The sequence below is a fragment of the Octopus bimaculoides genome, chromosome 4 (assembly GCF_046866305.1).
Source record: "Octopus bimaculoides isolate indiv1 chromosome 4, ASM4686630v1, whole genome shotgun sequence".
NCBI classification, from domain to species: domain Eukaryota; kingdom Metazoa; phylum Mollusca; class Cephalopoda; order Octopoda; family Octopodidae; genus Octopus; species Octopus bimaculoides.
This window is the reverse complement of record NC_142931.1, coordinates 142476298-142502606: the sequence shown is the minus strand read 5'-3', so window position 1 is coordinate 142502606 and position 26309 is coordinate 142476298. Positions and strand designations below refer to the sequence as shown.

The 26309-nt window shown below is 39.5% G+C and overlaps 1 protein-coding gene across 24 annotated transcripts in view; it reads left to right on the top strand.

Annotated features, from left to right (window-relative positions):
* LOC106877933 (uncharacterized) overlaps positions 1-26309 on the top strand; it is a 266382-nt gene that overhangs the window by 167327 nt on the left and 72746 nt on the right. For 12 of the 24 annotated variants that reach the window (XM_089351601.1, XM_052967535.2, XM_089351602.1 and 9 more), the window contains exons 3-5: positions 136-376; positions 10808-10846; positions 13695-13742. In XM_089351601.1, the coding sequence (XP_089207727.1) occupies positions 136-376; positions 10808-10846; positions 13695-13742 (328 nt within the window). The remainder of the gene's footprint in view (positions 1-135; positions 377-10807; positions 10847-13694; positions 13743-26309) is intronic. The other 12 variants (XM_089351599.1, XM_089351593.1, XM_089351604.1 and 9 more) reach the window with 1 other exon arrangement.

Here is a 26309-nt window from a genome sequence, read left to right as displayed (position 1 = left end):
CTACATTTGCAAAATGCCAATTTGGAAATCTTTATCGTTGAAATCTCCATCGGAGGTATGTAATATTCTTTCTATTTTTCCTTTACTAATCTCCTTTTTTTCGTTCCCGGCCCCTTTCTTTTTATCTTATTCCAGTATGGCGATGATGGACCTTCTCGTACAACTTGCTGCTAGCAAGAGGTTGAACCCGTCGGCTTATGTGCTAGTAGCGATATCTGAACGTGACCGCGAACCCATCGATTACAAAGCTAACCAGCCGATCGGTTTGGTGGAGAGTCACAGGGTGAAGTTGTTACCCAAGGAACAGAGTAAGACTCCACCTTACGCGGTAGGTACAGGCAACGACAATAAGATGGACAAACCTCTTCCGTTCGAGGTAAAGTGATAAATTCTTTCAGTTCTTTTATTGCCCTTCTATGACGATAATCTTGTTGAAACAATCTTAATACACAATGTTTTGAGTTATCACAGATAACATCTTATTTTGCTTACCACAGTGGTTTTTCAACCGGGGTCTGTATGATCCTGTGGAGGGGACCGCATGATACTGTTGTTAAAGTTTACGTGCAATAAATTGGTTATGCTTGTATAATACATAAAATATATTTAACAATATTGTTTACACAATTCCTTATATTTAATTACAAAAAGGCATCGAATGTTTATTAGGGTCCTCAAAAGTAAAACAAGGAATTAAAGGGGTCCAAAGGCGAAAATTTGTTGAGTACTACTGGCTAAACTTAAATCCATATCTACCTGTTAGCTAGCCTGTCCGCGTATTTTGAATCTTCTAATCTACCATTGTCCCTCCTCCGTTCTACATTAAAATGAGGTGGGTGTGTAAAATCCCTTCCGTAGGATTTCCTCTCACTCTCTCTCTCTCTCACTCTCACACTCACTCTCACACTCCCTCTCACTTTCTCTCTCTCTCTCCTTATATCCCCTTCTCTCTTGGGTATACAGGTATACAGAAGATCTACGGTTGTTTAATATAACTCTTTTATTTGTTTCGGTCATTTGACTGCGGCCATGCTGGAGCACCGCCTTTAGTCGAGCAAATCGACCCCAGGACTTATTCTTTGTAAGCCTAGTACTTATTCTATCAGTCTCTTTGGCCGAACCGCTAAGTTACGGGGACGTAAACACACCAGCATCGGTTGTCAAGTGATGGTGGGGGGACAAACACAGACACACAATCATATGCACACACACACACACACATATATATATATATATATATATATATATATATATATATATACGATGGGCTTCTTTCAGTTTCCGTCTACCGAATCCACTCACAAGGCTTTGCTCGGCCAGTGGCTATAGTAGAAGACACTTGCCCAAGGTGTCAAGCAGTGGGACTAAACCCGGAACCATGTGGAGCAATTCATAAGTCGACGGAGGGATCTGCAGGGGATGCCTAGTTCATTAGAAACCCTTCTTTTTTTATTTCTGTGGATTCTGAGTGGATGCTCATATCAAGCAGCTGTATACCTAATATTGCCCTCCCCTGTCTATAATAATGGGTTGGACCAAAGGAGTTTCATGTCCTTCAGGAACTAGTTATGGGGAAGGCTACATGATTCAACCATCTTAAAACTTACAACCATCACTCGCAAAAGCAGGGATGATATACTTGCATGTATTTGTGTTTGCTAATTGTTGTCAGTGCCCTTGAAGGGACACAAGCATGCTCCCTCAACTCTCCCACATATGATCCTGCAGAATATCTGTGATTGTCACAGGGAGAGAGAGTAACACTAGTATACTAGGTCACTGCTCATTTGCAGCTGAAGACTGAAAGCATTGTGAAATGAAACGCCTTGCTCGGGCACCACCTGTCCACCAGTCCAGGAATAAAATCTATGCACCCTCTGAACTATTGTCTCCAGGTTGCACACCAGTGCTGGATTAAACAAAATAAGCTTATGCTTAGGGTTTAAAGGGAAGTGGAAGCACATCAGAAATGATAAATGGTTTACGGCACAAGAGTTACTCTAAAATTGCTAAAATAATATCAAAGTAGTTTTATATGATCAGAAATATAATTTCAAAGTGTTCGTGGTATCATGGTGAGGATCTGATCAAATCTTTGCAATTAAAACAAGTAGGAGAAAACTTTTCAAATATAAATAAAGTAGAAATATACAAAAATAAAAATTATTTTCCCTTCTTAGTTTTGTGTTATTTTGAAAAATAAAAATTTATTTTATGGTTTTGTTTATATTTTGAATTGCATATATATCTCTTAATTGGGGGTCAATTCATTTGACTAAAGGCACTGCCTTTAGTCAAATGAATTGACCCCCAATGCTTTATTTTTATCTAAGCCTGGTACTTATTCTATCAGTCTCTTGTGCCAAACCACTAAGTTATGGGGATGTAACACACCAATACCAGTTGTCAAGTAGTGGAGGTGAACACACACACATATATATGACAGGTTTTTTTCAATTTCTGTCTACCAAATCCACTCACTCAAAGCTTTGGTGAGCCCAAGGCTCTAATAGATGACACTTGTCCAAAGTAACATGCAGGGGAACTGAACCCAGAACCATGTGGGTGGGAAGCAAGCTTCTTACCACACAGCCATGCCTTTGCTATTCTACTTTTTTCCTCCTTTTTCTTTTATTTACCTTTTTTTTTTTAGTACTAAACAGAAAAAGTGCTCAATGCAGTCAAATATGTGGATACACACCTATTGATTATATGCATGCAAATTGTGTATGTATATATATTTGCATATATGTTCATGTAAATAGGGCATAATATATATGTTTCTATGTATGTATATTTGATATTTTCAAAAGCTTCAAGCTGCCACATTTATAATTTGATTTTTTTCCCTTCCATTGGAGATTTCTGCGGGACAACCTGTTGAAAGCCACCGACCAGATTTGTGGGTGGTGTAAGGTCACCTCCCAACCCAGAGTAACGTGGTGGTGGAACAAGGAGGTAGACAGGGCTATTAGACAAAAGAAACAAGCTTGGAAGGACTGGAAGAACGGTGGTAGCAGGGAATTGTACCAATGTGCCAGAAGGGAGGCTAGGCGACAGGTTTATTTAGCCAGAGGGGAAGCAGATAAGGAAAGATTTGCCAATGTTCTGCGCCGTGAGGACCAAAGACTCGAGGTATTTCGTGTTGCAAGACGGTGTAGGAGAGAGAATAGTGATGTTGTAGGAGAGAAATGTGTTCGCATGGATGATGGTACGCTTGCATTAAATGAGGATGCAAAGAAAGAGGTCTGGAGATGCCACTACGATAGATTGCTTAATAAAGAGAATGAATGGGAGAAAGAGAGCCTGCCTTATGTCGACCCAATAGAGGGACCAGCTATCCGAGTTGATAGTACCAGGGTAGATAAAGCAATTAAGAGTATGAAGACCGGGAAAGCCCCCGGCCCATCAGGAATCACTGCAGAGATGCTCAAAATATCTGGCAGTGTTGGCTATAGCCTAGTCACCCGTATTACGAACCAGGTGATACACGAAGGAGTCATACCCTATGACTGGTGTAGCAGCATCATAGTCAACTGCTACAAAGGTAAAGGGGACGCTTTAGATACAAATAATTACAGAGGCATCAAGCTGTTAGATCAGGTTATGAAAGTTACAGAGAGGGTCATAGCCCAACTAATTAGGGGGCGAATCAATTTAGATGAGATGCAGTTTGGGTTCGTGCCAGGTAAAAGCACTACTGATGCCTTATTTCTAGTGAGACAGTTGCAAGAGAAATACCTAGCCAAGGATAAACCTCTGTACCTGGCTTTCGTTGACATGGAGAAAGCCTTTGACAGGGTCCCCCGATCCCTTATCTGGTGGTCAATGAGGAAACTTGGGATAGAAGAATGGCTAGTGAGAGCTGTGCGAGCCATGTACAGAGATGCGGCCAGTAAGGTGAGGGTTGGAAATGAGTACAGCAATGAATTCCGGGTAGAGGTAGGGGTCCACCAAGGTTCCGTCCTCAGCCCCCTATTATTTACCATAGTCCTCCAGGCAATCACAGAGGAGTTCAAGACAGGTTGCCCCTGGGAGCTCCTCTATGCTGATGACCTTGCCCTAATTGCGGAGTCACTATCAGAACTAGAGGAGAAGTTTCAGGTGTGGAAGCAAGGTCTAGAATTGAAGGGCCTTAGAGTCAACCTAGCTAAAACCAAAATCCTAATAAGTAGGAAGGTAGATAAAACACAAACCCCTTCAGGTAGATGGCCCTGCTCAGTATGTAGAAAAGGAGTAGGTAGTAACTCTATAAGATGTACCCGGTGCAAGCTATGGACACATAAGAGGTGCAGCAACATCAAAGGCAGGTTAACTAGCAAGTTAGTTTTTGTTTGTGGCAGATGTTCAGGTGCAATAAAGACTGCAAACAAACAGGAAACAACTTCTATCTCATTCCAGGGTGAAAAACTAGAGGTAGTCGATAGCTTCCGCTATCTGGGCGACCAAGTTAGTAGTGGGGGTGGGTGCGCTGAAAGTGTAGCTGCAAGAATAAGAATAGCCTGGGCAAAGTTTAGAGAGCTCTTACCCCTGCTGGCGACAAAGGGACTCTCACTCAGAGTAAAAGGCAGACTGTATGACGCATGCGTACGAACAACCATGCTACATGGCAGTGAAACATGGGCTGTAACTGCTGAGGACATACGTAAGCTCGCAAGGAATGAAGCCAGTATGCTCCGTTGGATGTGTAATGTCAATGTGAATACCCGTCAGAGTGTAAGTATCTTGAGAGAAAAGCTGAACATTAGAAGCATCAGTTGTGGCGTGCAAGAGAGACGATTGCACTGGTATGGACATGTGGTGAGAATGGAGGAGGATAGCTGCGTGAAAAAGTGCCACACCCTAACAGTTGAGGGAACCCGTGGAAGAGGTAGGCCCAGGAAGACCTGGGCTGAGGTGGTGAGGCAAGACCTTCGTACATTGGGCCTCACCGAGGCGATGACTACGGACCGAGACCTTTGGAAATGGGCTGTGCGTGAGAAGACCCGGCAAGCCAAGTAAGATCGTTGCCAGTGCCCCTGGACTGGTTCTTGTGCGGGTGGCACATGAGATGCACCATTTTGAGCGTGGCCGTTGCCAGTACCGCCTGACTGGCTCCTGTAGGATTTTCGAGCGAGATCGTTGCCAGTGCCCCTGGACTGGCTTGTGCGGGTGGCACATAAAAGACACCATTTCGAGCGTGGCCGTTTTCGTGCGGGTGACACGTAAAAGCACCCACTACACTCTCTGAGTGGTTGGCGTTAGGAAGGGCATCCAGCTGTAGAAACTCTGCCAAATCAGACTGGAGCCTGGTGTTGCCATCCGGTTTCACCAGTCCTCAGTCAAATCGTCCAACCCATGCTAGCATGGAAAGCGGACGTTAAACGATGATGATGATGATTTATATGTGTGTGTGTGTGTGTGTGTGTGTGTGTGTGTGTGTGTGTGTGTGTGTGGTGCGATGGGTAAATTGTTGCCATTTTATATTTTTAATTTCGTGCATGTGCATTGTTTGTTTTTGATTTTGTTGACTACACAGTATGGTAGGGTCAGTTGGACACTGTCTGTGGGAAAAACAGCACCGTAATGCAATTCACTCTTCCAGAAATTAGGAAGCGACATGTACTGCTCGGCATTTACACCAGAAGCTCTAATATGAACATTTCAGAGTGTTTGGGTGTCAATCTGAGGAAATGTACCAAGAGTGATAAAAATCAAACATTCAGTCAGCATCATGGTGTTTGGAGTGATCACTAGTAACTGCGACCTTATGCCACCATTCATTTTCCCACATGGCTTCAGACTCAACATGGAAGCCTACACCAAGTGCCTGTTGCTACAGCTGGCCTGTTACACCCCAGCCAGTTGCTACAGCTAGCCTGTTACACCCCAGCCAGTTGCTACAGCTGGCCTGTTACACCCCAGCCAGTTGCTACAGCTGGCCTGTTACACCCCATCCAGTTGCTACAGCTGGTCTGTTACACCCCAGCCAGTTGCTACAGCTGGCCTGTTACACCCCAGCCAGTTGCTACAGCTAGCCTGTTACACCCCAGCCAGTTGCTACAGCTGGCCTGTTACACCCCATCCAGTTGCTACAGCTGGCCTGTTACACCCCAACCATTTGCTACAGCTGGCCAGTTACACCCCAGCCAGTTGTGATTCAGTTGCTCCAGTTTTTGGTTAAAAGTCCTTCAAAACATGTCTTCATCACCACCACCATCTTCCTCTCCTCCACCACCACCACCACCCTCCCCTTCACCATCACCCCCTCTCCCCTTCCTCTTCCACCACCACAACCTTTAAGTTATTTGGTGGTGTTTCTTCATTCATGCTGTCTGTGGTAGTGGCACCAACTCTATTGTCTTTCTTCAGGTAAGATATTCTACCAAAGAACTCCTGCAACTTGTCTCTTATCCACCACTTAACACAATTAATTTAGAACTAATTGCTTTAATTTTCTCATTGAATTAGTCCAGAATACCTGGAACGGCCGCACAGCTTGTAATTTCAATTAATTCATATTGCAACTGGTGGACAAGAGCATTGGGGTTGGAGCTTTGAATTGGGTTAACCATTGGTTCATTGTCTACCTGGCAGCAAAAGTAACAAGGAAGTATATGGGATTTGATACAGAACAAATATCGCAAGAGGCTTCATTTGAAGAACTCCGGGTTTTCAAGGAGTTTTTGTATTTACGGAATGTGTGTGGCATAGGTGCATGCATATGTAAGCAGTTTCTCAGATCTCGCTGTTGTAAAAAAGGAAAAAAAAAAGGAAAGAAAAGAGAAATAGGTGAAGCTTCTTACAATACTCTTTTACTTGTTTGTCATTTGACTGCGGCCATGCTGGAGCACTGCCTTTAGTCGACCAAATCGAACACAGGACTTATTCTTTGTAAGCCTAGTACTTATTCTATCGGTCTCTTTTTGTCGAACTGCTAAGTTACGGGGACGTAAACACAGCAGCATCGGTTGTCAAGCGATGGTGGGGGGGACAAACACAGACACACATACATATATATATATACATATATACGACGGGCTTCTTTCAGTTTCCGTCTACCAAATCCACTCACAAGGCTTTGGTTGGCCTGAGGCTATAGTAGAAGACACTTGCTCAAGGTGCCACACAGTGGGACTGAACCCGGTACCATGTGGTTGGTAAACAAGCTACTTACCACACAGCCACTCCTGCGCCTTTTTTCAATTTTATGGTGTATAATTTAAGGGTAATTTAGTTACTATTACTCCTTTTTCTTCCTTTTTTATTTTATTTTCTCCCTCTTTTTGCTTTTTCCATTCCTTTGATATTCCCCACCCCCACCATCATACCCTATTACAGGAATCCTATACGTAGATGTACAAATTTCAGTATTTCTTCAGTTGTAACTTGCCTCAAGGGTACTCTGCACTCATTGGTGAAACTCAGAGTAACAAGAGACTGACTTGACTAAAATAAAACATATATTACAGTGATACCGCGCAGTACGAGTATAATTCATTCCATAACCAAACTCATCTTACAATTTACTCGTTTTACAAATCAGTTTTCCACATTGAAATTAACTAAAATATAATTAATCCATTCCAGCCCCTCCCCACAAACCACTCAAAAATAACTTTTTATGGATTTTAAAAGAGAAAAGGTATAGTTACAAGTTAAATGACAATTATAAAAAAAAGAATGCAAAAGAAATATGTAAACTGGTTTTATTTACTGAATTACCTTAAAAATGGAACGATTTGCATGCTCGTACTTCAAGACAAAAATTTGTATGAGTCTCGCTTCATACAACAAATTACTCATATAATGGGGCAATCGTACTGCGAGGTTCTACTGTTTTAATCTCTACTAAAGTATTAAGTACTTTTTTCTCCACCAGTTACCAATATAAGGGTGTTTATTAGGCAGTGAGCAAACGGAATTGTTAGCATCCCAGGCAAAATGCTAAGTGGCATTTCGTCTGTCTATGTTCTGAGTTCAAATTCCACCAAGGTCGACTTTGCCTTTTAGCTTTTCAAGGTCGATAAAATAAGTACCAGTCGAGCACTGAGGTCGAGGTAATCAATGTACCCCTCTCCTGAGCTTGATGGCCTTGTTCCAAAGTTTGAAACTAATGTACGAGTTTGTGTGTGTGTCTGTGTGTGCACACATCTATATTTATTGAGGCATAGTTCTGGGTGTGTGGTGGAAAAGTTTTTTTTTGTAACCGAATGGTTTTGTGATCAATTCCACTGCATGACACTAAACCACTTTCCATTATGGAATTGAGCTAAGTTGCCACATAAATAGCACCCATACAGGTATCATGTAAAACCACCCATGACAGTAACACACAAAAGCCACCCATGCTGGTGCCATGTATAAAGTGCTGGTGCCACATAAAAAAGCACCCAGTCCACTCTGTGAAGTGGTTGGCATTAAGAAGGGCATCAAGCCATAGAAACCATGCCAAAACAAACAACTGGAGCTTGGTGTAACTGGCCAGTTCCTACCAAACTGTCCAACCCATACCAGCATGGAAAACGGACATTAAGTAATTATGATGAGTTTATATGTCATGCAGTATTGGTGGGAGTATATATCGTTGCTATTATGTTAATCTGTTGTATGTCCAAATTTGGCCAAATGGTTTTTTAATTTTTTCAATATTTATTTTTGCTTGCAATAGCTGGTTCTTTTAGTCAAACTGTTGCATCTCCAGCTGCATCAGATGCCAAAATATCAAAAATTGTCAAAGTGTAGTACAATGGTTTTGCTATGGAATGATGAAACTCTTCTTTTCATTTTCTGAAAGAGCAACATTTTGGACATACTTTTGCATAATAGCAACGATATATATACATATTGTTTGTTATTATACTAAACTGTCGTAGTCCAAATTTGGCCAAATCTGTTTCTTTCAATATTTATTTTTGTTTGCAATAACCGGTTCTTTTGGTCAAACTATCATATCTCCAGCTGCTTCAGATACCAAGATATCAAAAATTGTCAAAGTGTAGTACAACCGTTTTGCTATGGAATGGTGAAACTATTTTTGTTTTTTGAGAAAGCAACGTTTTGGACTTACCACACTTTTGGAAAATACAAAAGTAAGTCCCACATACGACAGTTTTGCAAAAATATTTCTGACTGAAAATATCATACATGCATGGAGTTACGATTTTGTGCACCCAACAAAGTATTACCGTTAAGCTGAAACTGTTGCTAATGTAAAAAGAAATTGAATGATGAAACTATGTTTCCGATTTCTGAAAAAGCAACGTTTTGGACTTAGAACAGTTTTGCATAATAGCAACGATATGAAGTGGTCAGTCATGTTGACTATAAATATAAGAGCATGTAGAATTGTTGATTTGGATATATATGTAACTTTGAGATGTAAGGCTGCACCATACTTTTTCCTGTATCATGACATCGTGTGGTCGCTGAAACTCAGATGACAAACCCCACCTGTTCTTCTTTTAAGGGGCCCAGCTCAGATTCAAGCAAAATCTAGTTACTCTTTTCAGCCCTGTCTCTCCATTGTCAATCCTCTCGAGTGTCTTCTGTTTCAGCTAAAGTTTTCCCCGCTTCAATCATGTATGTGGAGCATAAAAAATTTGATCCAATGGTTTATAGTCGTCACCAACATCATTGTTGTTTGACAGACACAACAAAGACAGCCAATACCACCATTGATCGAATTAATGCATTAAATCATTGATTTGTGATACTTCAGCCTGACACTACCCCCATTGCGCACCCTAGTGAAATGCAGTGTGGAAATGAAATGTAATCTTATAATTGATATATCCTATATGAATTAGAATGTGACAGTGGAGATACATCTTAAGTGTGAGTGAAGATATATCTTAAGTGTGAGTGAAGATATTTTGTGTTTACAAACTCAAGGAAAATCAGATCAGGTTTTCTTTCTTGAAAATGTTAAGCAATTTTGTGAATTCCTAAATTCTTAAAATTATCTGTTTTGTTTGAGAGTTGCTAACATTTACTGCTAGGCTTTTGTTTTCTTTCTCCAACCAATAGAATTGTTTATGTATGTCATTCAGTACAGACCCTTCTGTATACATACCATTGGCTGACTTCTATGAAGTTATTCCATTTAGTTTATTATATTTCACACTACAGTATCCAATTTGTCCTTTTGCAAGACACTTGGATACGCTTAGAGCAAGATTCAGCTGCTTTTCCTCGTTGGACATTCTTGTTGGCATAATCTCTGAATGTTTTGTTTAAGCCCCAGGTCAACTCTGTCAAGCAGAATCTGTGATCAAAGTTATTCTAACAATGACCATCACATCGTTTTAATTTATCCCATAACTGCATTATCCTATGTCTCTTTTTTCTTCTAAGATGTTGGGGCATTATTTGAAGGTGATTTGGTTGCTATTTCTAGCATATTGATCCACAGTGGGGCCTGATCTCTGAAATGCTTTTGTTTCTATTGTTGTTGTTGTTCTTTAACCCCAGGTTGTCCTAATCCAGTAGATCTATGATGAAAGCCATTTTAACCAAGATCATTTGATCTTCAATTTCAGCCATTGTATATCTAAGACTACATCCTCCAATGTGTCCAATGCCACAGTTTTTAAGATGGTTTAGTATGATTTGGGAGAAACTTTGCTGTTTTAGCTAACAATTTAATTAAGCACAAATGATACCCCCCCCCACACACACACACACACACCATCACCACCACCACCACCACCACCATCTTGTTGATTTTATTTATATTTCTTTAATGAAACTTATTTATCAAAACCTTTTCATAACTGAATCATGTTGCAGTTGTTATTTGTTAACCTTGACTTTTGTACAACTACAGGATATAAACTTACCCCCTGGCAAAATTTCTCCAGATAAGGTAGGCCCATTTCCAAAAGTGCACAGTGTGTGTATACACATATATCACCAACATGCACCACATTCAAGACCTTGATATGTTTGTGACACAAGTAGAATTTTGTTATCCCTCTTCTCCTGCAATGAACCTTTTTTTGATAGCCTTGTCCCAGGCCATATTTAATATAATAATCATGCTTTCTCCACTTAATGTCTGACTTAAGTAGCATCAGCCAACGATGCAGTTATTTCAGTCGATTCCATAAGGGATTAGAAGGAACACTTCTGTTAGTGTGCAAGTTGGCAGAACCATTAGCACACTGGGAAAAATGCTTAACAGTGTTTCATCCATTTCCACATTCTGAGTTCAAATTCCACTGAGGTCGACTTTGCCTTTTGTCCTCTCAGGGTCGATAAAATAAATTAAGTACCAGTTTATCACCAAGGGCAAAGTAATTGACTTACTCCCTGCCCCAAAATTGCTGGCCTTGTGTCAAAATTTGAAATCATTATTATTATTATTATTAGTCTGCCAAAGTCAACTGCCTGTCATCCTTTTGGGGTCGATAAATTAAGTACCAGTGAAATAATGGGGTCAATGTAATCGACTAACTCCCTCCAAAATTTCAGCCCTTGTGCCTTAAATAGAAAAGATTATGTGAACTTTGAAGAATGTATATTCTGATGAGACCAAATGTGACCTTTTAATACACCATGGTATGATTTGGAAGAGACATGGCTATGATTTCTAGCGAGTTGAGACTTTTTTATTGACTTGTGAGTTGTCAGAAATGGTCATTACCAAACTATGTATGTTCTATTTAATTGTAACCCCTATACTCACAGTCCAGATTCCTTAGGGGTTGCTTTGTTATCAACCTAGAAGTAAAATCAATGAAGTATTCTTGCTTCTTTTCAAAACTGGAGAGTGAATTTTGTTTCTGGAATTTTTATTTAGGCACAAAAATTAAGCTAAATCGATAATTGTTAAAAACCTAATGGCTTTTATATTCCGAGGTACAAAATTCTACATGAGCTGAGAGATCCTCTACAACACTGATTCTCAGCTGGGACCCATATGGTCCCTGTTAGGACATGTAAGGCTTTTGGGGGTTTGTATGAGCAAAATAGGAAAATATAGTTCTATTGTAAGGGTCCATGAAAAATTCTGATTTAGATGTATTTTTGAAAGGGACAGCTATGTTTCTTTCTCTAATGTTTTACATAATTCCACCTTAACAAGTTAACAAGTGAAAAACAAATTAGGAATTTTGGAAAAATAGTTTATAAAACTAGGTTTTAAACATTGAATGACTATGAGGGTCCATCAAAATAGAATAGTAATGAAAGGGGTCCACAAATAAAAAATGATTAACTCCTGATCTTCAGGAACAGTCAATCCACGAGAGATAATGGAATTCTTCTAAAATCTCTCTGCTGACTTGGAGAGTGATTGTTCAGCTGTTGAATAGGAAATGAAATATATTTATCAGACCAGGGTACAGCTATGTACCTATAAAATTTGTAAAATAAAATAAACTTGTTTTGGGCAAAGAGGTAGGTGTTGATGTTTTGGAAACAGCCCTAAAAGGGCTGTTTCCAAATGAGAATTTTGTGTGAGGAATGTGAAGATCTGTAGACATCAGTTTCAGAAATAACCTTCCACTTCAGTTACTGTTTCTAAACTAAACACCCTTAGCTTAGAGGGCCTCCATGTAGTTGCTTAATCTATTAGAATTAGTATATATCAAACCTACCAAGAAAAGGGCACATTAGTTTATATAGTTCTTGATATCCCTAAAAAAATGTGTGATCATAGAAGGGAAAACTTCCCTGCTCAAAATGTCTGAACTCTCCGCACTTCATGGCACATAAAACATATATTTATCAATTATATTGACACAAACTCATCACTGATTTATTTGGACTCTGTCTTACATAGCTATCGCTTGACCATCTTCCTTGACCATTGTGGGCAGCAAACCAGTCTTAACTTCATCACTACTCTTTCTCTACAGCACTGTTTGACCTTCTTCGGTGATCTATGTGATCACCAGTTTTACCATTCCCATCACTCTCTCTTGCAGAGTTATAATACTGCTTGGTCACTCCTATGACTTTTGTGGTCAGTTAACTTTTGCCTTAATTTCAACACCACTCTCTGATATACATTCTTTGTTTTATTTTTCTCAATTTGTTCTCTTTTGACTAATATTCATCCTTGTAACTGTTTACCACTTTTTTTTTTTTTTTTTTGCTTGCGAAAAGTTAAACAAAGATGTTATTGAACATGTTTTTCTTGTATTTTGTCACTAGTTTCATCTTTTTCACTTATAATCATTTACTTTTCATCGTCTCTCTTCATTCATCTTCTCTTATTTCACAACCGTTTCCTCATCCCCTCTTCTTTCATCAATTTCTCTCTCTATTTTCCTTTCTCTTATAATGTATTTTTCTGTTTTTACAAAAACATTGTAGATGACCTGAAGTATTACATTTACATGTACAGAACCAATGTTTTACAGACGGTGAAAGTTATAGTGACTGGACATCAAAAAAAAAAAAACATATAACAATAAATAAGATTTTGAGATGTCACTTTGGAGATATCTGATTAGTCTTAATATTATAAGTTAAATACTCCTCAAATCATTTCAAGATTGAGTGAGAGATAAATTGCATGTCCATTTTGCTTGCTGGAGCCTTAACTTTTTGTTGTTTTTTTTTTCACAATTTCTTTATTTTTGATTTTCGTTTTTTCATTTTTGTTTGTTTCTTTATTTTTAGTTTCCTGTATATTTTCTCTCTCCTTCTCCACTTCTCCCTATTTCTCTATCTCCCCTCCTACTTCTCTCTCTCTCTCTCTCTAGGTCTATGAGATCTACCAGCCAGGACCTAATCTTATTTCACCTAACCAGGTATGCCTCACTGCTCACTGTTCTTTATCCCTCAATCCCTGCTAATCTTGTTAAGGGTAAGCGTCCATATGAAGGACTTTAGCCTGACGATCCAATTTCCTTTCCCATCAAACTGTACAGAATCAGAACGTTCGTCCATTTTTTTTTTATCTTGAAGCTGTTAGCTGGATTCCTTGCTTTCAGGGTTTAGTTTTGTGTATAATGCTCTCTCTCTCACACATGCATAACATGTTCTTTCACACATACACACACACACTATTTTTTTTAAATGCACATGCAACATGCTTTCTCATACACATGCTTTCTTTCTCACACACACACACACACACACACATTCATGATAACATACTCTCATACACACTTTATCACCCACATGACAACACACTCTTTCTCATGACACATTCTCTCATAATTTCCTGATGCCAACCATTATAGATATTTTTCAAAGCATACAGGTGCGTGGCTAAGTGGTTAGAATATTCAGCTCACAATCATATGGTCATGAGTTTGATATATAGCAGCGTGTTATGTCCTTGAGCAAGACAGTTTATTTCACATTGCTCCAGTTCACTCAGCTAGCAAAAGAGAGATGTACCTGTAATTCAAAGGGGCCAGCTTTGTTACATATTGTGTCATGATGAAACTATTGGAGAGCTACATTAAGTGTATGCATGTCTTATTCTTTTATTGCCCACAAGGGGCTAATCATAGAGGGGACAAACAAGAACAGACAAACAGATTAAGTCGATTACATCGACCCCAGTGCGTAACTGGTTCTTAATTTATTGACCCCGAAAGGATGAAAGGTAAAGTCGACCTCGGCAGAATTTGAACTCAGAACCTAACGGCAGACGAAATACCGCTAAGCATTTCGCCCGACGTGCTAACGTTTCTGCCAGCTCGCCGCCTGTGGAGCACTCAGCCGCTTGTATGTTAATTTCACGAGCAGGTTGTTCTGTTGATCGGAACAACCTCATCATCTTAACTGATGGAGTACCAGTGGAGTGGACAACATAGAGGGATATGGGTTAGGTATCTTAAATCCTGAGATACACAAGTAATTCTCGTGATATATGCGTTTTCTTTCTTTTCAATCCGCTGCACAAGCAACCAAAAAAAAAACCAACAGTAAAACACCAGAGTCAGACAATTATAAACAAAACCTCTCTGTGCGTGTGCACATGCATGTCAAACTGGCGCTCCATTGGTTATAATGAAAAAGTTTCCAGTTGATCCAACCAACGGAACAGCCTGCTCATGAAATTAACATGCAAGTGGCTGAGCACTCCACAGACATGCATAATCTTAATGTAGTTCTCAGGGAGATTCAGCATGACACAGAATGCGACAAGGCTGGCCCCTTTGAAATTACAGGTACAACTCATTTATTTCCAGTTAGCAACAGGAAATGAATTGAACTCATCCTCTTATGATTGTGAGCGGAATACCTCTAACCACTAAGCTACATACCTACGTGAATGTGTGTATATATACACACCTTCCACATACCAAATCTTTGTTCATTACTCAAGTGTCACTAGATTCCATCTCAAAATTTTGGTGTGACATTCAATAAATATTTGGCCATAAAAATCTTCAATGTTCTTTATAGCTTTTTTACAACTTCTTTAAGTGTTATTGATGTTTTATTCCATGCAATGTTGAGCTCACTCTGGAGTGATGGTCATGGAATTGAAAACAGGTGCATTATTGTTAGCACTTTTATTATAGTCTGCAAACACCTGAACATCCAAAGTCAACACCGTAACCCGTAATTATAAAGTTCCCGCTACCAACAAAATTAACTTCTTTATTTCACTTTTGTTACACTTCTTTGGCATCTGAAGGTCAGTCACATATATTGCCTGAATATCGGTTATTTTAGCAGCTGTTGATCAATTTGTGTTACATGTATTCAACTAACCCATGCTAGAATGGAAAAGCAGATGTAAAGTGAACTGTGTTCAGCTTATTTTAGCATCTGTTGGTCAGTCTGTATTGCTTGGATTTTGGTTATTTTAGCTTCTAGTCAGTTTGTATTGCCTTGATGCTTTTAGTAACATCTGGTAGTTAGTCTGTATGACCAATATGTTTGTGCTGTCTATATTGCTAAATTGTTACTTTGACATCTGATGGTTAAAGTATGTAAGCACCATTATATATATATATATATATATATATATATATATATATATATACACATCACACCCTAACAGTTGAGGGAACCCGTGGAAGAGGTAGGCCCAGGAAGACCTGGGCTGAGGTGGTGAGGCAAGACCTTCGTACATTGGGCCTCACCGAGGCGATGACTACTGACCGAGACCTTTGGAAATGTGCTGTGCGTGAGAAGACCCGGCAAGCCAAGTAAGATCGTTGCCAGTGCCCCTGGACTGGCTCTTGTGCGGGTGGCACATGAGATGCACCATTTTGAGCGTGGCCGTTGCCAGTACCGCCTGACTGGCTCCCGTAGGATTTTCGAGTGAGATCGTTGCCAGTGCCCCTGAACTGGCTTGTGCGGGTGGCACATAAAAGACACCATTTCGAGCGTGGCCGTTTTCGTGCGGGTGACACATAAAAGCACCCACTACACTCTCTGAGTGGTTGGCGTTAGGAAGGGCATCCAGCTGTAGAAACTCTGCCAAATTAGATTGGAGCCTGGTGTTGCCATCCGGTTTCACCAGTCCTCAGTCAAATCGTCCAACCCATGCTAGCATGGAAAGCGGACGTTAAACGATGAAGATGATGATGATGATATATATATATATATATATATTTACTTGGAGAATGGAGCAACAAATACAAGAAAAAGCATTTTCGTTGGACTAGATAGCCGTTGTTTTATTATGTGGAACTTGTGAAATGAGTCAGTGTGGAGGTTTAGGTTATGTAACGAGTCATTTTGTATATTATGTCTTAGTCACTTACGTACGTTTCGATGCAGCCAGTAGTTTGGCCGATCTCTTCAGAGTGTTGAAGGGTATATTCGAAGTTTGTGGTGTGCGAAATGTAGGAGAAGTAATTATTGGGTGTAATATATGTGGTGGTGGTGATAGTGGTGATAGGTCAATAGAGCCTTACGTTTTAGTTGTTGCGTTGGTCTTCTTGTAAGGGGATATAGGGTGGGTGCTATTTAAGAACATTGTTCCAGTTTTAGTCAAATGCGGAGATGCACTTGACTAAAACTGGAACAATGTTCTTAAATAGCACCCACCCTATATCCCCTTACAAGAAGACCAACGCAACAACTAAAACGTAAGGCTCTATTGACCTATCACCACTATCACCACCACCACATATATTACACCCAATAATTACTTCTCCTACATTTCGCACACCACAAACTTCGAATATACCCTTCAACACTCTGAAGAGATCGGCCAAACTACTGGCTGGATCGAAACGTGCGTAAGTGACTAAGACATAATATACAAAATGACTCATTACATAACCTAAACCTCCACACTGACTCATTTCACAAGTTCCACATAATAAAACAACGGCTATCTAGTCCAACGAAAATGCTTTTTCTTGTATTTGTTGCTCCATTATCCAAGTAAATACATAAACTACGGTTTAAGCAACATATTACCTGCCTCTGGACGCCCTCTTCCCAAGACGGTACCCATACAGGTGATCCCCAGGAGTGCCTCCGGATTTAAACATCCCCTGGTTGCTTGGATGCTTCAGACTACCCCTGAAGGATCGAGGCAAACCTACCACTTACCTATATATATATATATATATATATATATATATATGTGTGTGTAGAGTGTTAGGTGTGATGTACAGAACTAAATATTGAAAAAAAAGTCGTCAGGATTTGAGAATAACTTCTTTCATTTATTTTATACATATATTAGCGCTTTCGTTCGTCTTTCAAACTTGTCAAATATAATTCTGACGACTTTTGTTTCAATATATATATATATATATATATATATATATATATATATACAGATAGATAGATACTGGGGTCAATTCGTTTGACTAAAATTCAAGGCAGTTCCCCAGCATGGCTGCAGTCTAGTGACTGAAACAAGTACAAGTTAAAAAATATATATGCTCCTCCAGTGTGGGAAGAAGATGCTGTCTAAGGGTCTTCCTAAGCACAGAAAAACTGGTTAGCTGTTTTTGACTCAATGGCCTTTCTTATGAGCAGATCTTATTTTTAAACAATGCTCTGGTTGCTTGTTATTCACTTGTAATTTTTCATCCATGATAGGAAATACCTACTAACTGATCATATATATTCTTTTTTAATTACACCTGCTGAAGGATTTTTAATTCGGTGTATCATCATCATCATCATCTAGCGTCCGATTTCCATGCTGGCATGGGTTGGACAGTTTGACAAAAGCTGGCAAACTGAAGAACCGCACCAGACATGAGTCGTCTGTTTTGACATGGTTTCTATTTCTGGATGCCCTTCTTAATGTCAACCACTTCACAGAGTGTACAAAGTGCTTTTTACACAGCACTGGCACTTGTGCTTTATTCATGACACCGGCACAGGTGCTTCACTACATGGCACCGCAGTGAGGTTGCCGAATAACTTGCAAGTCAAAGCAATTTTACATGTTTACTGTTTTGCCACTGCTTAGAAAATGGAGCTTATATCATGCAGTGCTAATTTAAAGCTGAAATACATCTGCTTTACAGACCACAGATACCCTGCCAGAAAATTCTGTCCTCATGTACGTCATCATTTTGGTATTTCTCCTCTGTAATTGGATACTTTTCCTATCACCAAGCAATCTGAAATGCACTGCATTTTATCCTACTTCGGACTCTGGAGAAGTTTAAAATTTTTCTTTAAACTGAGACCAAGATAAGATCAGCCAGAAAACATTGTTTAAATTCCACCAGATACAGGCTTTTTGTGACATACAAATTCTCTGTAACAGCACCTTCTCTTGGTGTAAAAGTATTTCTGTTCAGTCTTAAATTGCTCCTCAGGAGATATGTAAAGCTAGTTGTGGCTGTGTGGTAAGAAGCATGCTTCCCAGCTACATGGTTCCAGGTTCAGTCCCACTGTGTGACACCTTGGGCGAGTGTTTTCTGCTATAGCCTCAGGTCAACCAAAGCCTTGTGAGTGGATTTGTAGATGGAAACTGAAAGAAGCCCGTCATATATATATATATATATATATATATATATATATATATATATATATGTTTGTGTGTCTGTGTTTGTCCCCCTTGTGTTGGTTGACAACCGGTATTAGTATGGTTACATCCCCATAACTTGGCAGTTTGGCAAAAGGAGACCGATAGAATAAGTACTAGGCTTACAAAGAGTAAGTCCTGGGGTTGATTTCTCCAACTAAAGGCAGTGCTGCAGCATGGCCATACAGTCAAATGACTGAAACAAGTAAAAGAATAAAAGAATATATATATATACATATATATATACATATATATATATATATATATATATATATATATATATATATATATATATATATATATATATATATGGACAAAGTAAGCAGAAAAATAATCGAAAATTCACATTGGAAATCAAAAGAAGTAAAGGCTTTTTATGAAAAGTAACGATAGATATATACAATTAGATGAACTGAGGTAGGAATAAAGGTAATAAAAGTCATTATTGTGAGTTGTTAAAGAGATTCAAAAGCATACCGGTTTCGTAATGTTACTAATCATTGCTTTGAATGCACACCGAATACTGAACGGTGTCAGGTCTATTAGTCCCTGAGTAAAAAGATTATGTGTAAGGGAGGTAAGTAGTTCTGGATTTGGTGCAATTAGGATAGATCTAGATCTGTAATGTGAATGGTGTATGGGATGCATGGAGGTTAGTGGTATTAAATGGAAGATTAGTAGTGTTCTGTATTATGTTATGTGTTCATATTTAGTTGAGGAAGATATTTATTAATGAAAGTTGCCTCTTTATTCATTCTTTGTTGTGTTGAGGTGTTCTATGAACATTGATAGAAGGGAAAAATTAGGAAATTAGGATTAAGATTCCTCGCACACCTTTCTATGTGTCCACTGACCTGTATCTGTCTGTAATTATTTTTTGCATCCTCAGCCATCTCTTCTCCCCCTCCTTCAAACCAACTCATACATATCATTGGCTACACCTGTCATCCGTCATTTCCTACATCCATTCCTTGACCCTACAGTCTCTACAGTTGTCACCTACTCTTCCCTATATATTTTCTGACAATACATCTTCTTCACTGTATTAACCCCTTCACTCATTCACCATCTTTAACTCTCCCATACTCTGTTGTAATCTCTACTCACTCACTTTTACTTAACTTGTCTCTTGAGGGCCACCCTGATACCTTATTACTGCTGTTCTGTCTCCAACTACACCCTGGTCACTCCCACCCTCTCTTCTATAATGTAAATTGCCATGTAGTCCCTCTGTTCTGTTTCAGCCTCTTCTCTTATACCATAACCCATTTTCCAAAGCAAAATAGTTGCCATCCCCTCTATTGTAGCCCCTCACAGTTGAAGGGGATCTTAGTCTTGCAAGTTGCATGGTGACCACATTAGTATTGGTGCCACAAAAAAACTCTTGAGTGGTTGGCATCAGGAAGGGCATCCAGCTGGAGAAACCATGCCCTAGTGCACAGTGAAGCATGATGCAGTTCATGGAGCTATTGGATCCTAACAAACCATCCATGAAACATGGACATTAACCCATTTTAACCCAGGTTTTTAATTTTGGGATTTCTGTCAAAATTTTGAAGATAGTTATACAAATAGGGACAACAAACATACAGAAGCATCCAGTTGACCTTTTTTTACAGCAAATAAACCAAATACAATAAGCACTATTTTTGCATCCAGTTAACCCTTTTTACTTTAAATAAACCAAATACAACTGTCCTTGAACAAAGACAGTGGGTTAATATGAGTTAAACAATATTATATATATATATATATATATATATATATATATATATATATATACCTGTATATGCATGTTATACATATGTCTGTACATTATATATATATTCTTACAGTGTGTATAATCATTTATGACAGGCAAGAGACATTAACTGTGGAAAGAAAGGGTAGTATATACTAATTGCTATAAATGTGTGTATGTGTTAGTATGAATATGAAAACTAAGAAGAAAAAAACACACACGGCAGACGGTAACACTCATTGGCAAGTTGAGTTTTTTTTGTTTATAGATTTGTATGCACACATGTACGTACCCCTTCACACACACACAGCCTTCCTCCCTTCCTCTCTCTCTCACTCTCTCCCTCTTGATAGCTGCCTCTCAGTGCTGTTCTAATTGTAATTCTTTTGTACCACAGTTCAATAGTTAATTAATAGTTAGGTATTAACTAGTAAATTACATAAGCTTCATTGCATGTTTCAGTTACAGCTGTTTTATATTTTGGTGTTTTTTGCCATTGTTTTAACTTCAAGTCCTCTTTCTAACTTCGCTACATTGTCTATACATAGAACAGGTTGTGGTTGTTTAATCTCAAAACAGAAACCATTTTCTAAATTTAAACTGAGTTTCGTGTATTAAATTTGCATTCTTTATAATGTTTTGAGGTTTTTATTTTGGCTCTTAAGATCAACTTGTCCTTTTATTTCTCTGGAGCTGAATTGAGTACCTGTATAGTGGACTAGTACAATCATTATGGCATTGGACATGATGCCTACCTGAACTACTTTAGCCATATGCATTCTGAGCTCAAATCCAGCTGTAGCATATTTGGATGGTAGAGGAAGGGCAGTTGGCATTAGGAAGGGCATCCAGCTGTAGAAACTCTGCCAAATCAGATTGGAGCCTGGTGTTGCCATCTGGTTTCACCAGTCCTCAGTCAAATCGTCCAACCCATGCTAGCATGGAAAGCGGACGTTAAACGATGATGATGATGATGATGACTGTTGCCATCTCCCTCTTTAACACTACTACCTGGTCCTTAACTCCTTTTGATGGGTCTAATCTATTGCAAGCATTCAAGCTAGGTTTTCAGCTTGAGGATACCTTTCTACCCCTCAAAAACCTTACGGAGCCTGTAAAAGGTTCATCTGGCACATTCTTTCCATCTGATTAAACAGAATTGCAGGTATAAATATATGTGTGTGTGAGTGTGTACTTGTATGATTTTCACTAGGAGATTTGAATGTCTGAGATGGCTTTATGTAGCTGTATATGTGTGTTTGTGCATACATGTATACATGCACACAATAAGCTTCTTTCAGTTTCTGCTTCTCAAACCAACTCACGAGGCTTTGCCTGGGGCTATAGTAGAAATTGCTTGCCCAAGGTGTTGTAAAGTGGGACTGAACCCATAATTATGCGATTGGGAATCAACATTTTTTTACCACAAATCAACATAGCCCATTTGCTCACCTGTTTCCAAGCAAGGTAATGTTTCTGAGCATAACAGACAGTTCCGTAAGGCCCAGGCTTAACAACCACAAGTACCCTTTTATTATCCAGAAGATGCAAAATGTTACAGCCCTAGCCAAGCATATATGGTCATTGAAGGAAAGCACCATTGAGAGTTGGAGGGGTGTAAGCCTTGCTTCAATAATAGTAAGGGGTGCAAGTTATGCCTGATGGAGAAAAGAACTATACTAAATAACTCTCTTCACCCTGACATCTACCTGAACTGCCAATGCGAGATTTTCTGATCATGCACACATGAAAGGAAGAACATGCTTGGATACTGATGGACAACATCATGATTATAAGTGATTGCCACATGCACAGTGTTTTTATCACATGCAATTTATTACATACAAACATGCATATACACATACATACCTCCTAAGAGCACCGTCCGAGCGTGATCGTTGCCAGAGCACCAGCTGCCTGGCTTCCGTGCCAGTAGCATTTAAATAGCACCATTTGAGCATGATCGTTACCAACATCGCCTTCCTGGCACTTGTGCCAGTGGCACGTGAAAAGCCATTCAAGCAAGATCGTTGCCAGTACCGCTGGACTGGCTCCCGTGCAGGTAACACGTAAAATACACCATTTCGAGTGTGGCCGTTGCCAGTACCTCGTGACTGGCCTTCGTGCCGGTGGCATGTAAAAGCACCCACTACACTCTCGGAGTGGTTGGCGTTAGGAAGGGCATCCAGCTGTAGAAACACTGCCAAATCAGATTGGAGCCTGGTGTAGCCACCTGGTCCACCAGTCCTCAGTCAAATCGTCCAACCCATGCTTTAGGTGTTTTCGCTCAATAAACACTCACAACGCCCTGTCTGGGAATCGAAACCGCGATCCTATGACCACAAGTTCGCTGCTCTAACCACTGGGCCATTGCACCTTCACAATGTTAGCATAAGTAAAGAATAAACAACAGCAAACATTTAGTGTTGGAAAGACAGGGTTCTGGACGTAGCCAGGGTCAGGGGTTTGATGGTGACTGCGAAGTGTTTCACATGTCTGAAGGTTTGAATAAGTTTCTAGACAGGTAAAAAAAAGTTTAACCTGTTTTATATAAGTAGTAATAATACGTACATTTGATTGAACACTGATGGTAATAATGGTGGTTATACGGTGGTGGTGGTGGTGGTGGTGGTGGTGGTGGTGGTGGTTATGTTCCAGCCCATCCCTGTGGAATGTTATAGTATGGCCATTGTACCTGTGTTTGTTTGTTTTAGTATTCATAACTGTGTAACAGATAGTGGTGCTGGGTGGGGGGGGGGGTAATATTAGTATTAAAAGGAAATGTGTTCGGTCATAACTAGAATTGACAATTGTGGTTTTTTTGTAAAGCGGGGGGGGGGGGGTTGTCATGGTGGTGACAGAGGCTGTTGTTTTCCTGCTGTGGTGGTAGCTGAAATACTAGTAGTGGTGAAATTTGTTGTAGTATTGGAAGTAGTAATGGTAGTAGTGTGTGTTATGATGATGGTAGTGGTGATGGTGTTGCTGCTTCTCATTTTGCGACAGCAGTGGGGGAGTCAGATGCAGTGGCGGAGGCGGTAGTTGTGGTGGTGGTGGTGGAAGTTAACAATAGACAGATTCCTCAGTAATTTTATTTCTCTGTGTAAAATTATTTAATTTCTTTAATTCTGTCTGTGTGTCCAGAGAAGAAAAAATATTTTTATACGGCAGGTAGACATTGGAACTGATAATGGTTATTGTGGCTATAATAATGTTTTTTTTTATATCTGGAGTACACTGTAGAATGATGATGATGATGATGATTGCTACTGAATAACAATAAAAATAAGAAGAAGAATGATAATAATAATAATTATAACAACGATGTTTGCTTTATTAATTGTAGTTGTTATGAATCAGTTTATTGTTAACGGACAAGACTGAATTCTAACAGCACACACATACCTATTTCCCATCATATGTTATTGTTTAACCCCAGGTCAGCCCCTGACCCAGTAAACCTATGATCAAAGACATTCCACCTATGACTATTTTTTTTTTCTTTTTAGGAATATCTACAACTGTTATTTTTTTTTATTTCTACATAATTTTTTTGTTGACATTTTTGTTTTTATTTTATTTGTAAGTCACTGAGGTGTAATTTGAGGCACATCTTTGCCATTGTGATGATTGTAATAATAATAATAATAATAATAATAAAGAAGAACGAACGAACGAAGAAGAAGAATGAACGAAGAAGAAGCAGAAGAAGAAGAAGAACGAAGAAGAAGACGAAGAAGAAGAATGAAAAGGAGGAGGAGGAGAAGAAGAACGAAGAAGGTTACTGTCATCCCAGTAGTTGTTGGGGATCCTGGAGCAGTAACAACCAGGTTTAAGAAATTTTTGGAGAAACTGGGATTGACTTGAGGGTAGAACATGCTCAGAAAACTGCTTTATTGGGGACAGTGAGGATCTTGAGGTTGATACTTGGGTGTTAAGTATTGTGGAAAGAGGCTAGAAACTGAGGTTGGGGGTAAGCAAGGGCATGCTCCCTGTAGAAAATCCAGCTCCAAAAGAACCTCATGATAGCAAAGGAGAATGGGCACCAACCAGCCTAAAGGTTGGGGTGGGCTGCTCCTGCCTACCTCAGTTGCTATGGCATTCAGGTAGATCCGGCCACCCCCCGTTAACGGGGACAAAACTCAGATTTAAAACACTGGATGATGATGATGAAGGGTGGGAGCTGGTCACTTACATCAACAGGCACTTATTTTATCAAGGATGAATGGCGAAGTTGACCTTCACAGAATTTGAACTCGGGCTGTGAAGACAGACAAAATGCCATTTAGCACTTTGCCCAACTTGCTAACAATTATGCCAGCTCACCACCTCTGGAAACCTCTGCCAAGGTAACACCAACGTCCTCTCAATGATTAGCCAGAGATGATTTTTTAAATGAGAATATCTGAAATAAACTCGACCGCTCTCACAAACAAAAAATACTAAAAATGAACCCAACCGCTCTCAAAAATTAATTTTTAAAAAACGGAAAAATAATCCAACATCCAATTGATCCCAAAATCTAATCAGCTTGTGCCAGTCATGAGGTCAAACATCCCTGAAAGTTTCATCTGAATCCATCCAGCGGTTCTTGAGATATCTTGTCCACAGACAAACAAACAAACACAACTGAAAACAATACCTTCGCCTTCAGTAAAGCAGAGGTAGTAGTAATAATAATAATAATAATAATCATATTTGTACATCAATCAAATCAGATAAATCTAATAAAGGAAAAGCAGTGTTTCAAATCCATCCAAAAATGTTTCATCACGTGTTTGTTTTGGCAATGATGTTTTTCATCAGGATGTTCAAAGTGTTTTCAATGCAAGATGAGCATGCAAGCACACCGACACATAATGCCTTCTCACATTTCCAGATCTATGCCTGCAAACAACCACACACACACACACACACTGGAAACACATGCAAGAAACCTGTTAATATAATATTCTCCCTGAGATGCCATTAAAATTCATCCCTACCCCTTTTCCACCCTGTTTGACCTCAATCAACCACCTTTACCTACCTATCTAGTCCAGTTACAACTAGTTTCAGTCACTCCCCACCCTCTACTCTACTTACCTTTTAAATGCCATTCCTGAAATACTCACACACACACACCTCTTCACCTGATCATCCATCCCAGGTATGTTGTGTATGTGTGGCATAGTAAGTAGGTACCACACCTATTTGACCCAAATACTATTGCTGCTGTTTATGATTTGTCAAATGCTGCTCTCTTAGTGTTTAGTGTGAGGTGGTGGCGCTTATCGTGTGGCCTTAAACTTTCTAGTCATGTCTATCTGCATTTTTAGGGGTATACACCTTATTTAATGCACCCTCCACTTCTTTTTAACTCCCCTTTTCTCTCCTCTCTCCTCTGTCTTCTGTCACACACACACACACACACACACACACACACATGCTCTTTCTCTCTCTTCTTTTGTCTCACACCATAGTCTTTCTCTCACACCACACACTCTCTCCTGTCACACTCTCACACAACATACTTTATCTCTGTTATGAGGAATTTTTTTTCTCTCCCCCTCATGATGCATTCTCTCTCTTTTTCTGGACTCTCTCTCATCTCACTGTGCTCTCTAATTGGAGTGTGTTACTCAGGGGTTGAGAGAAACGTTATCAATTCTTCTTCTTCTCCAA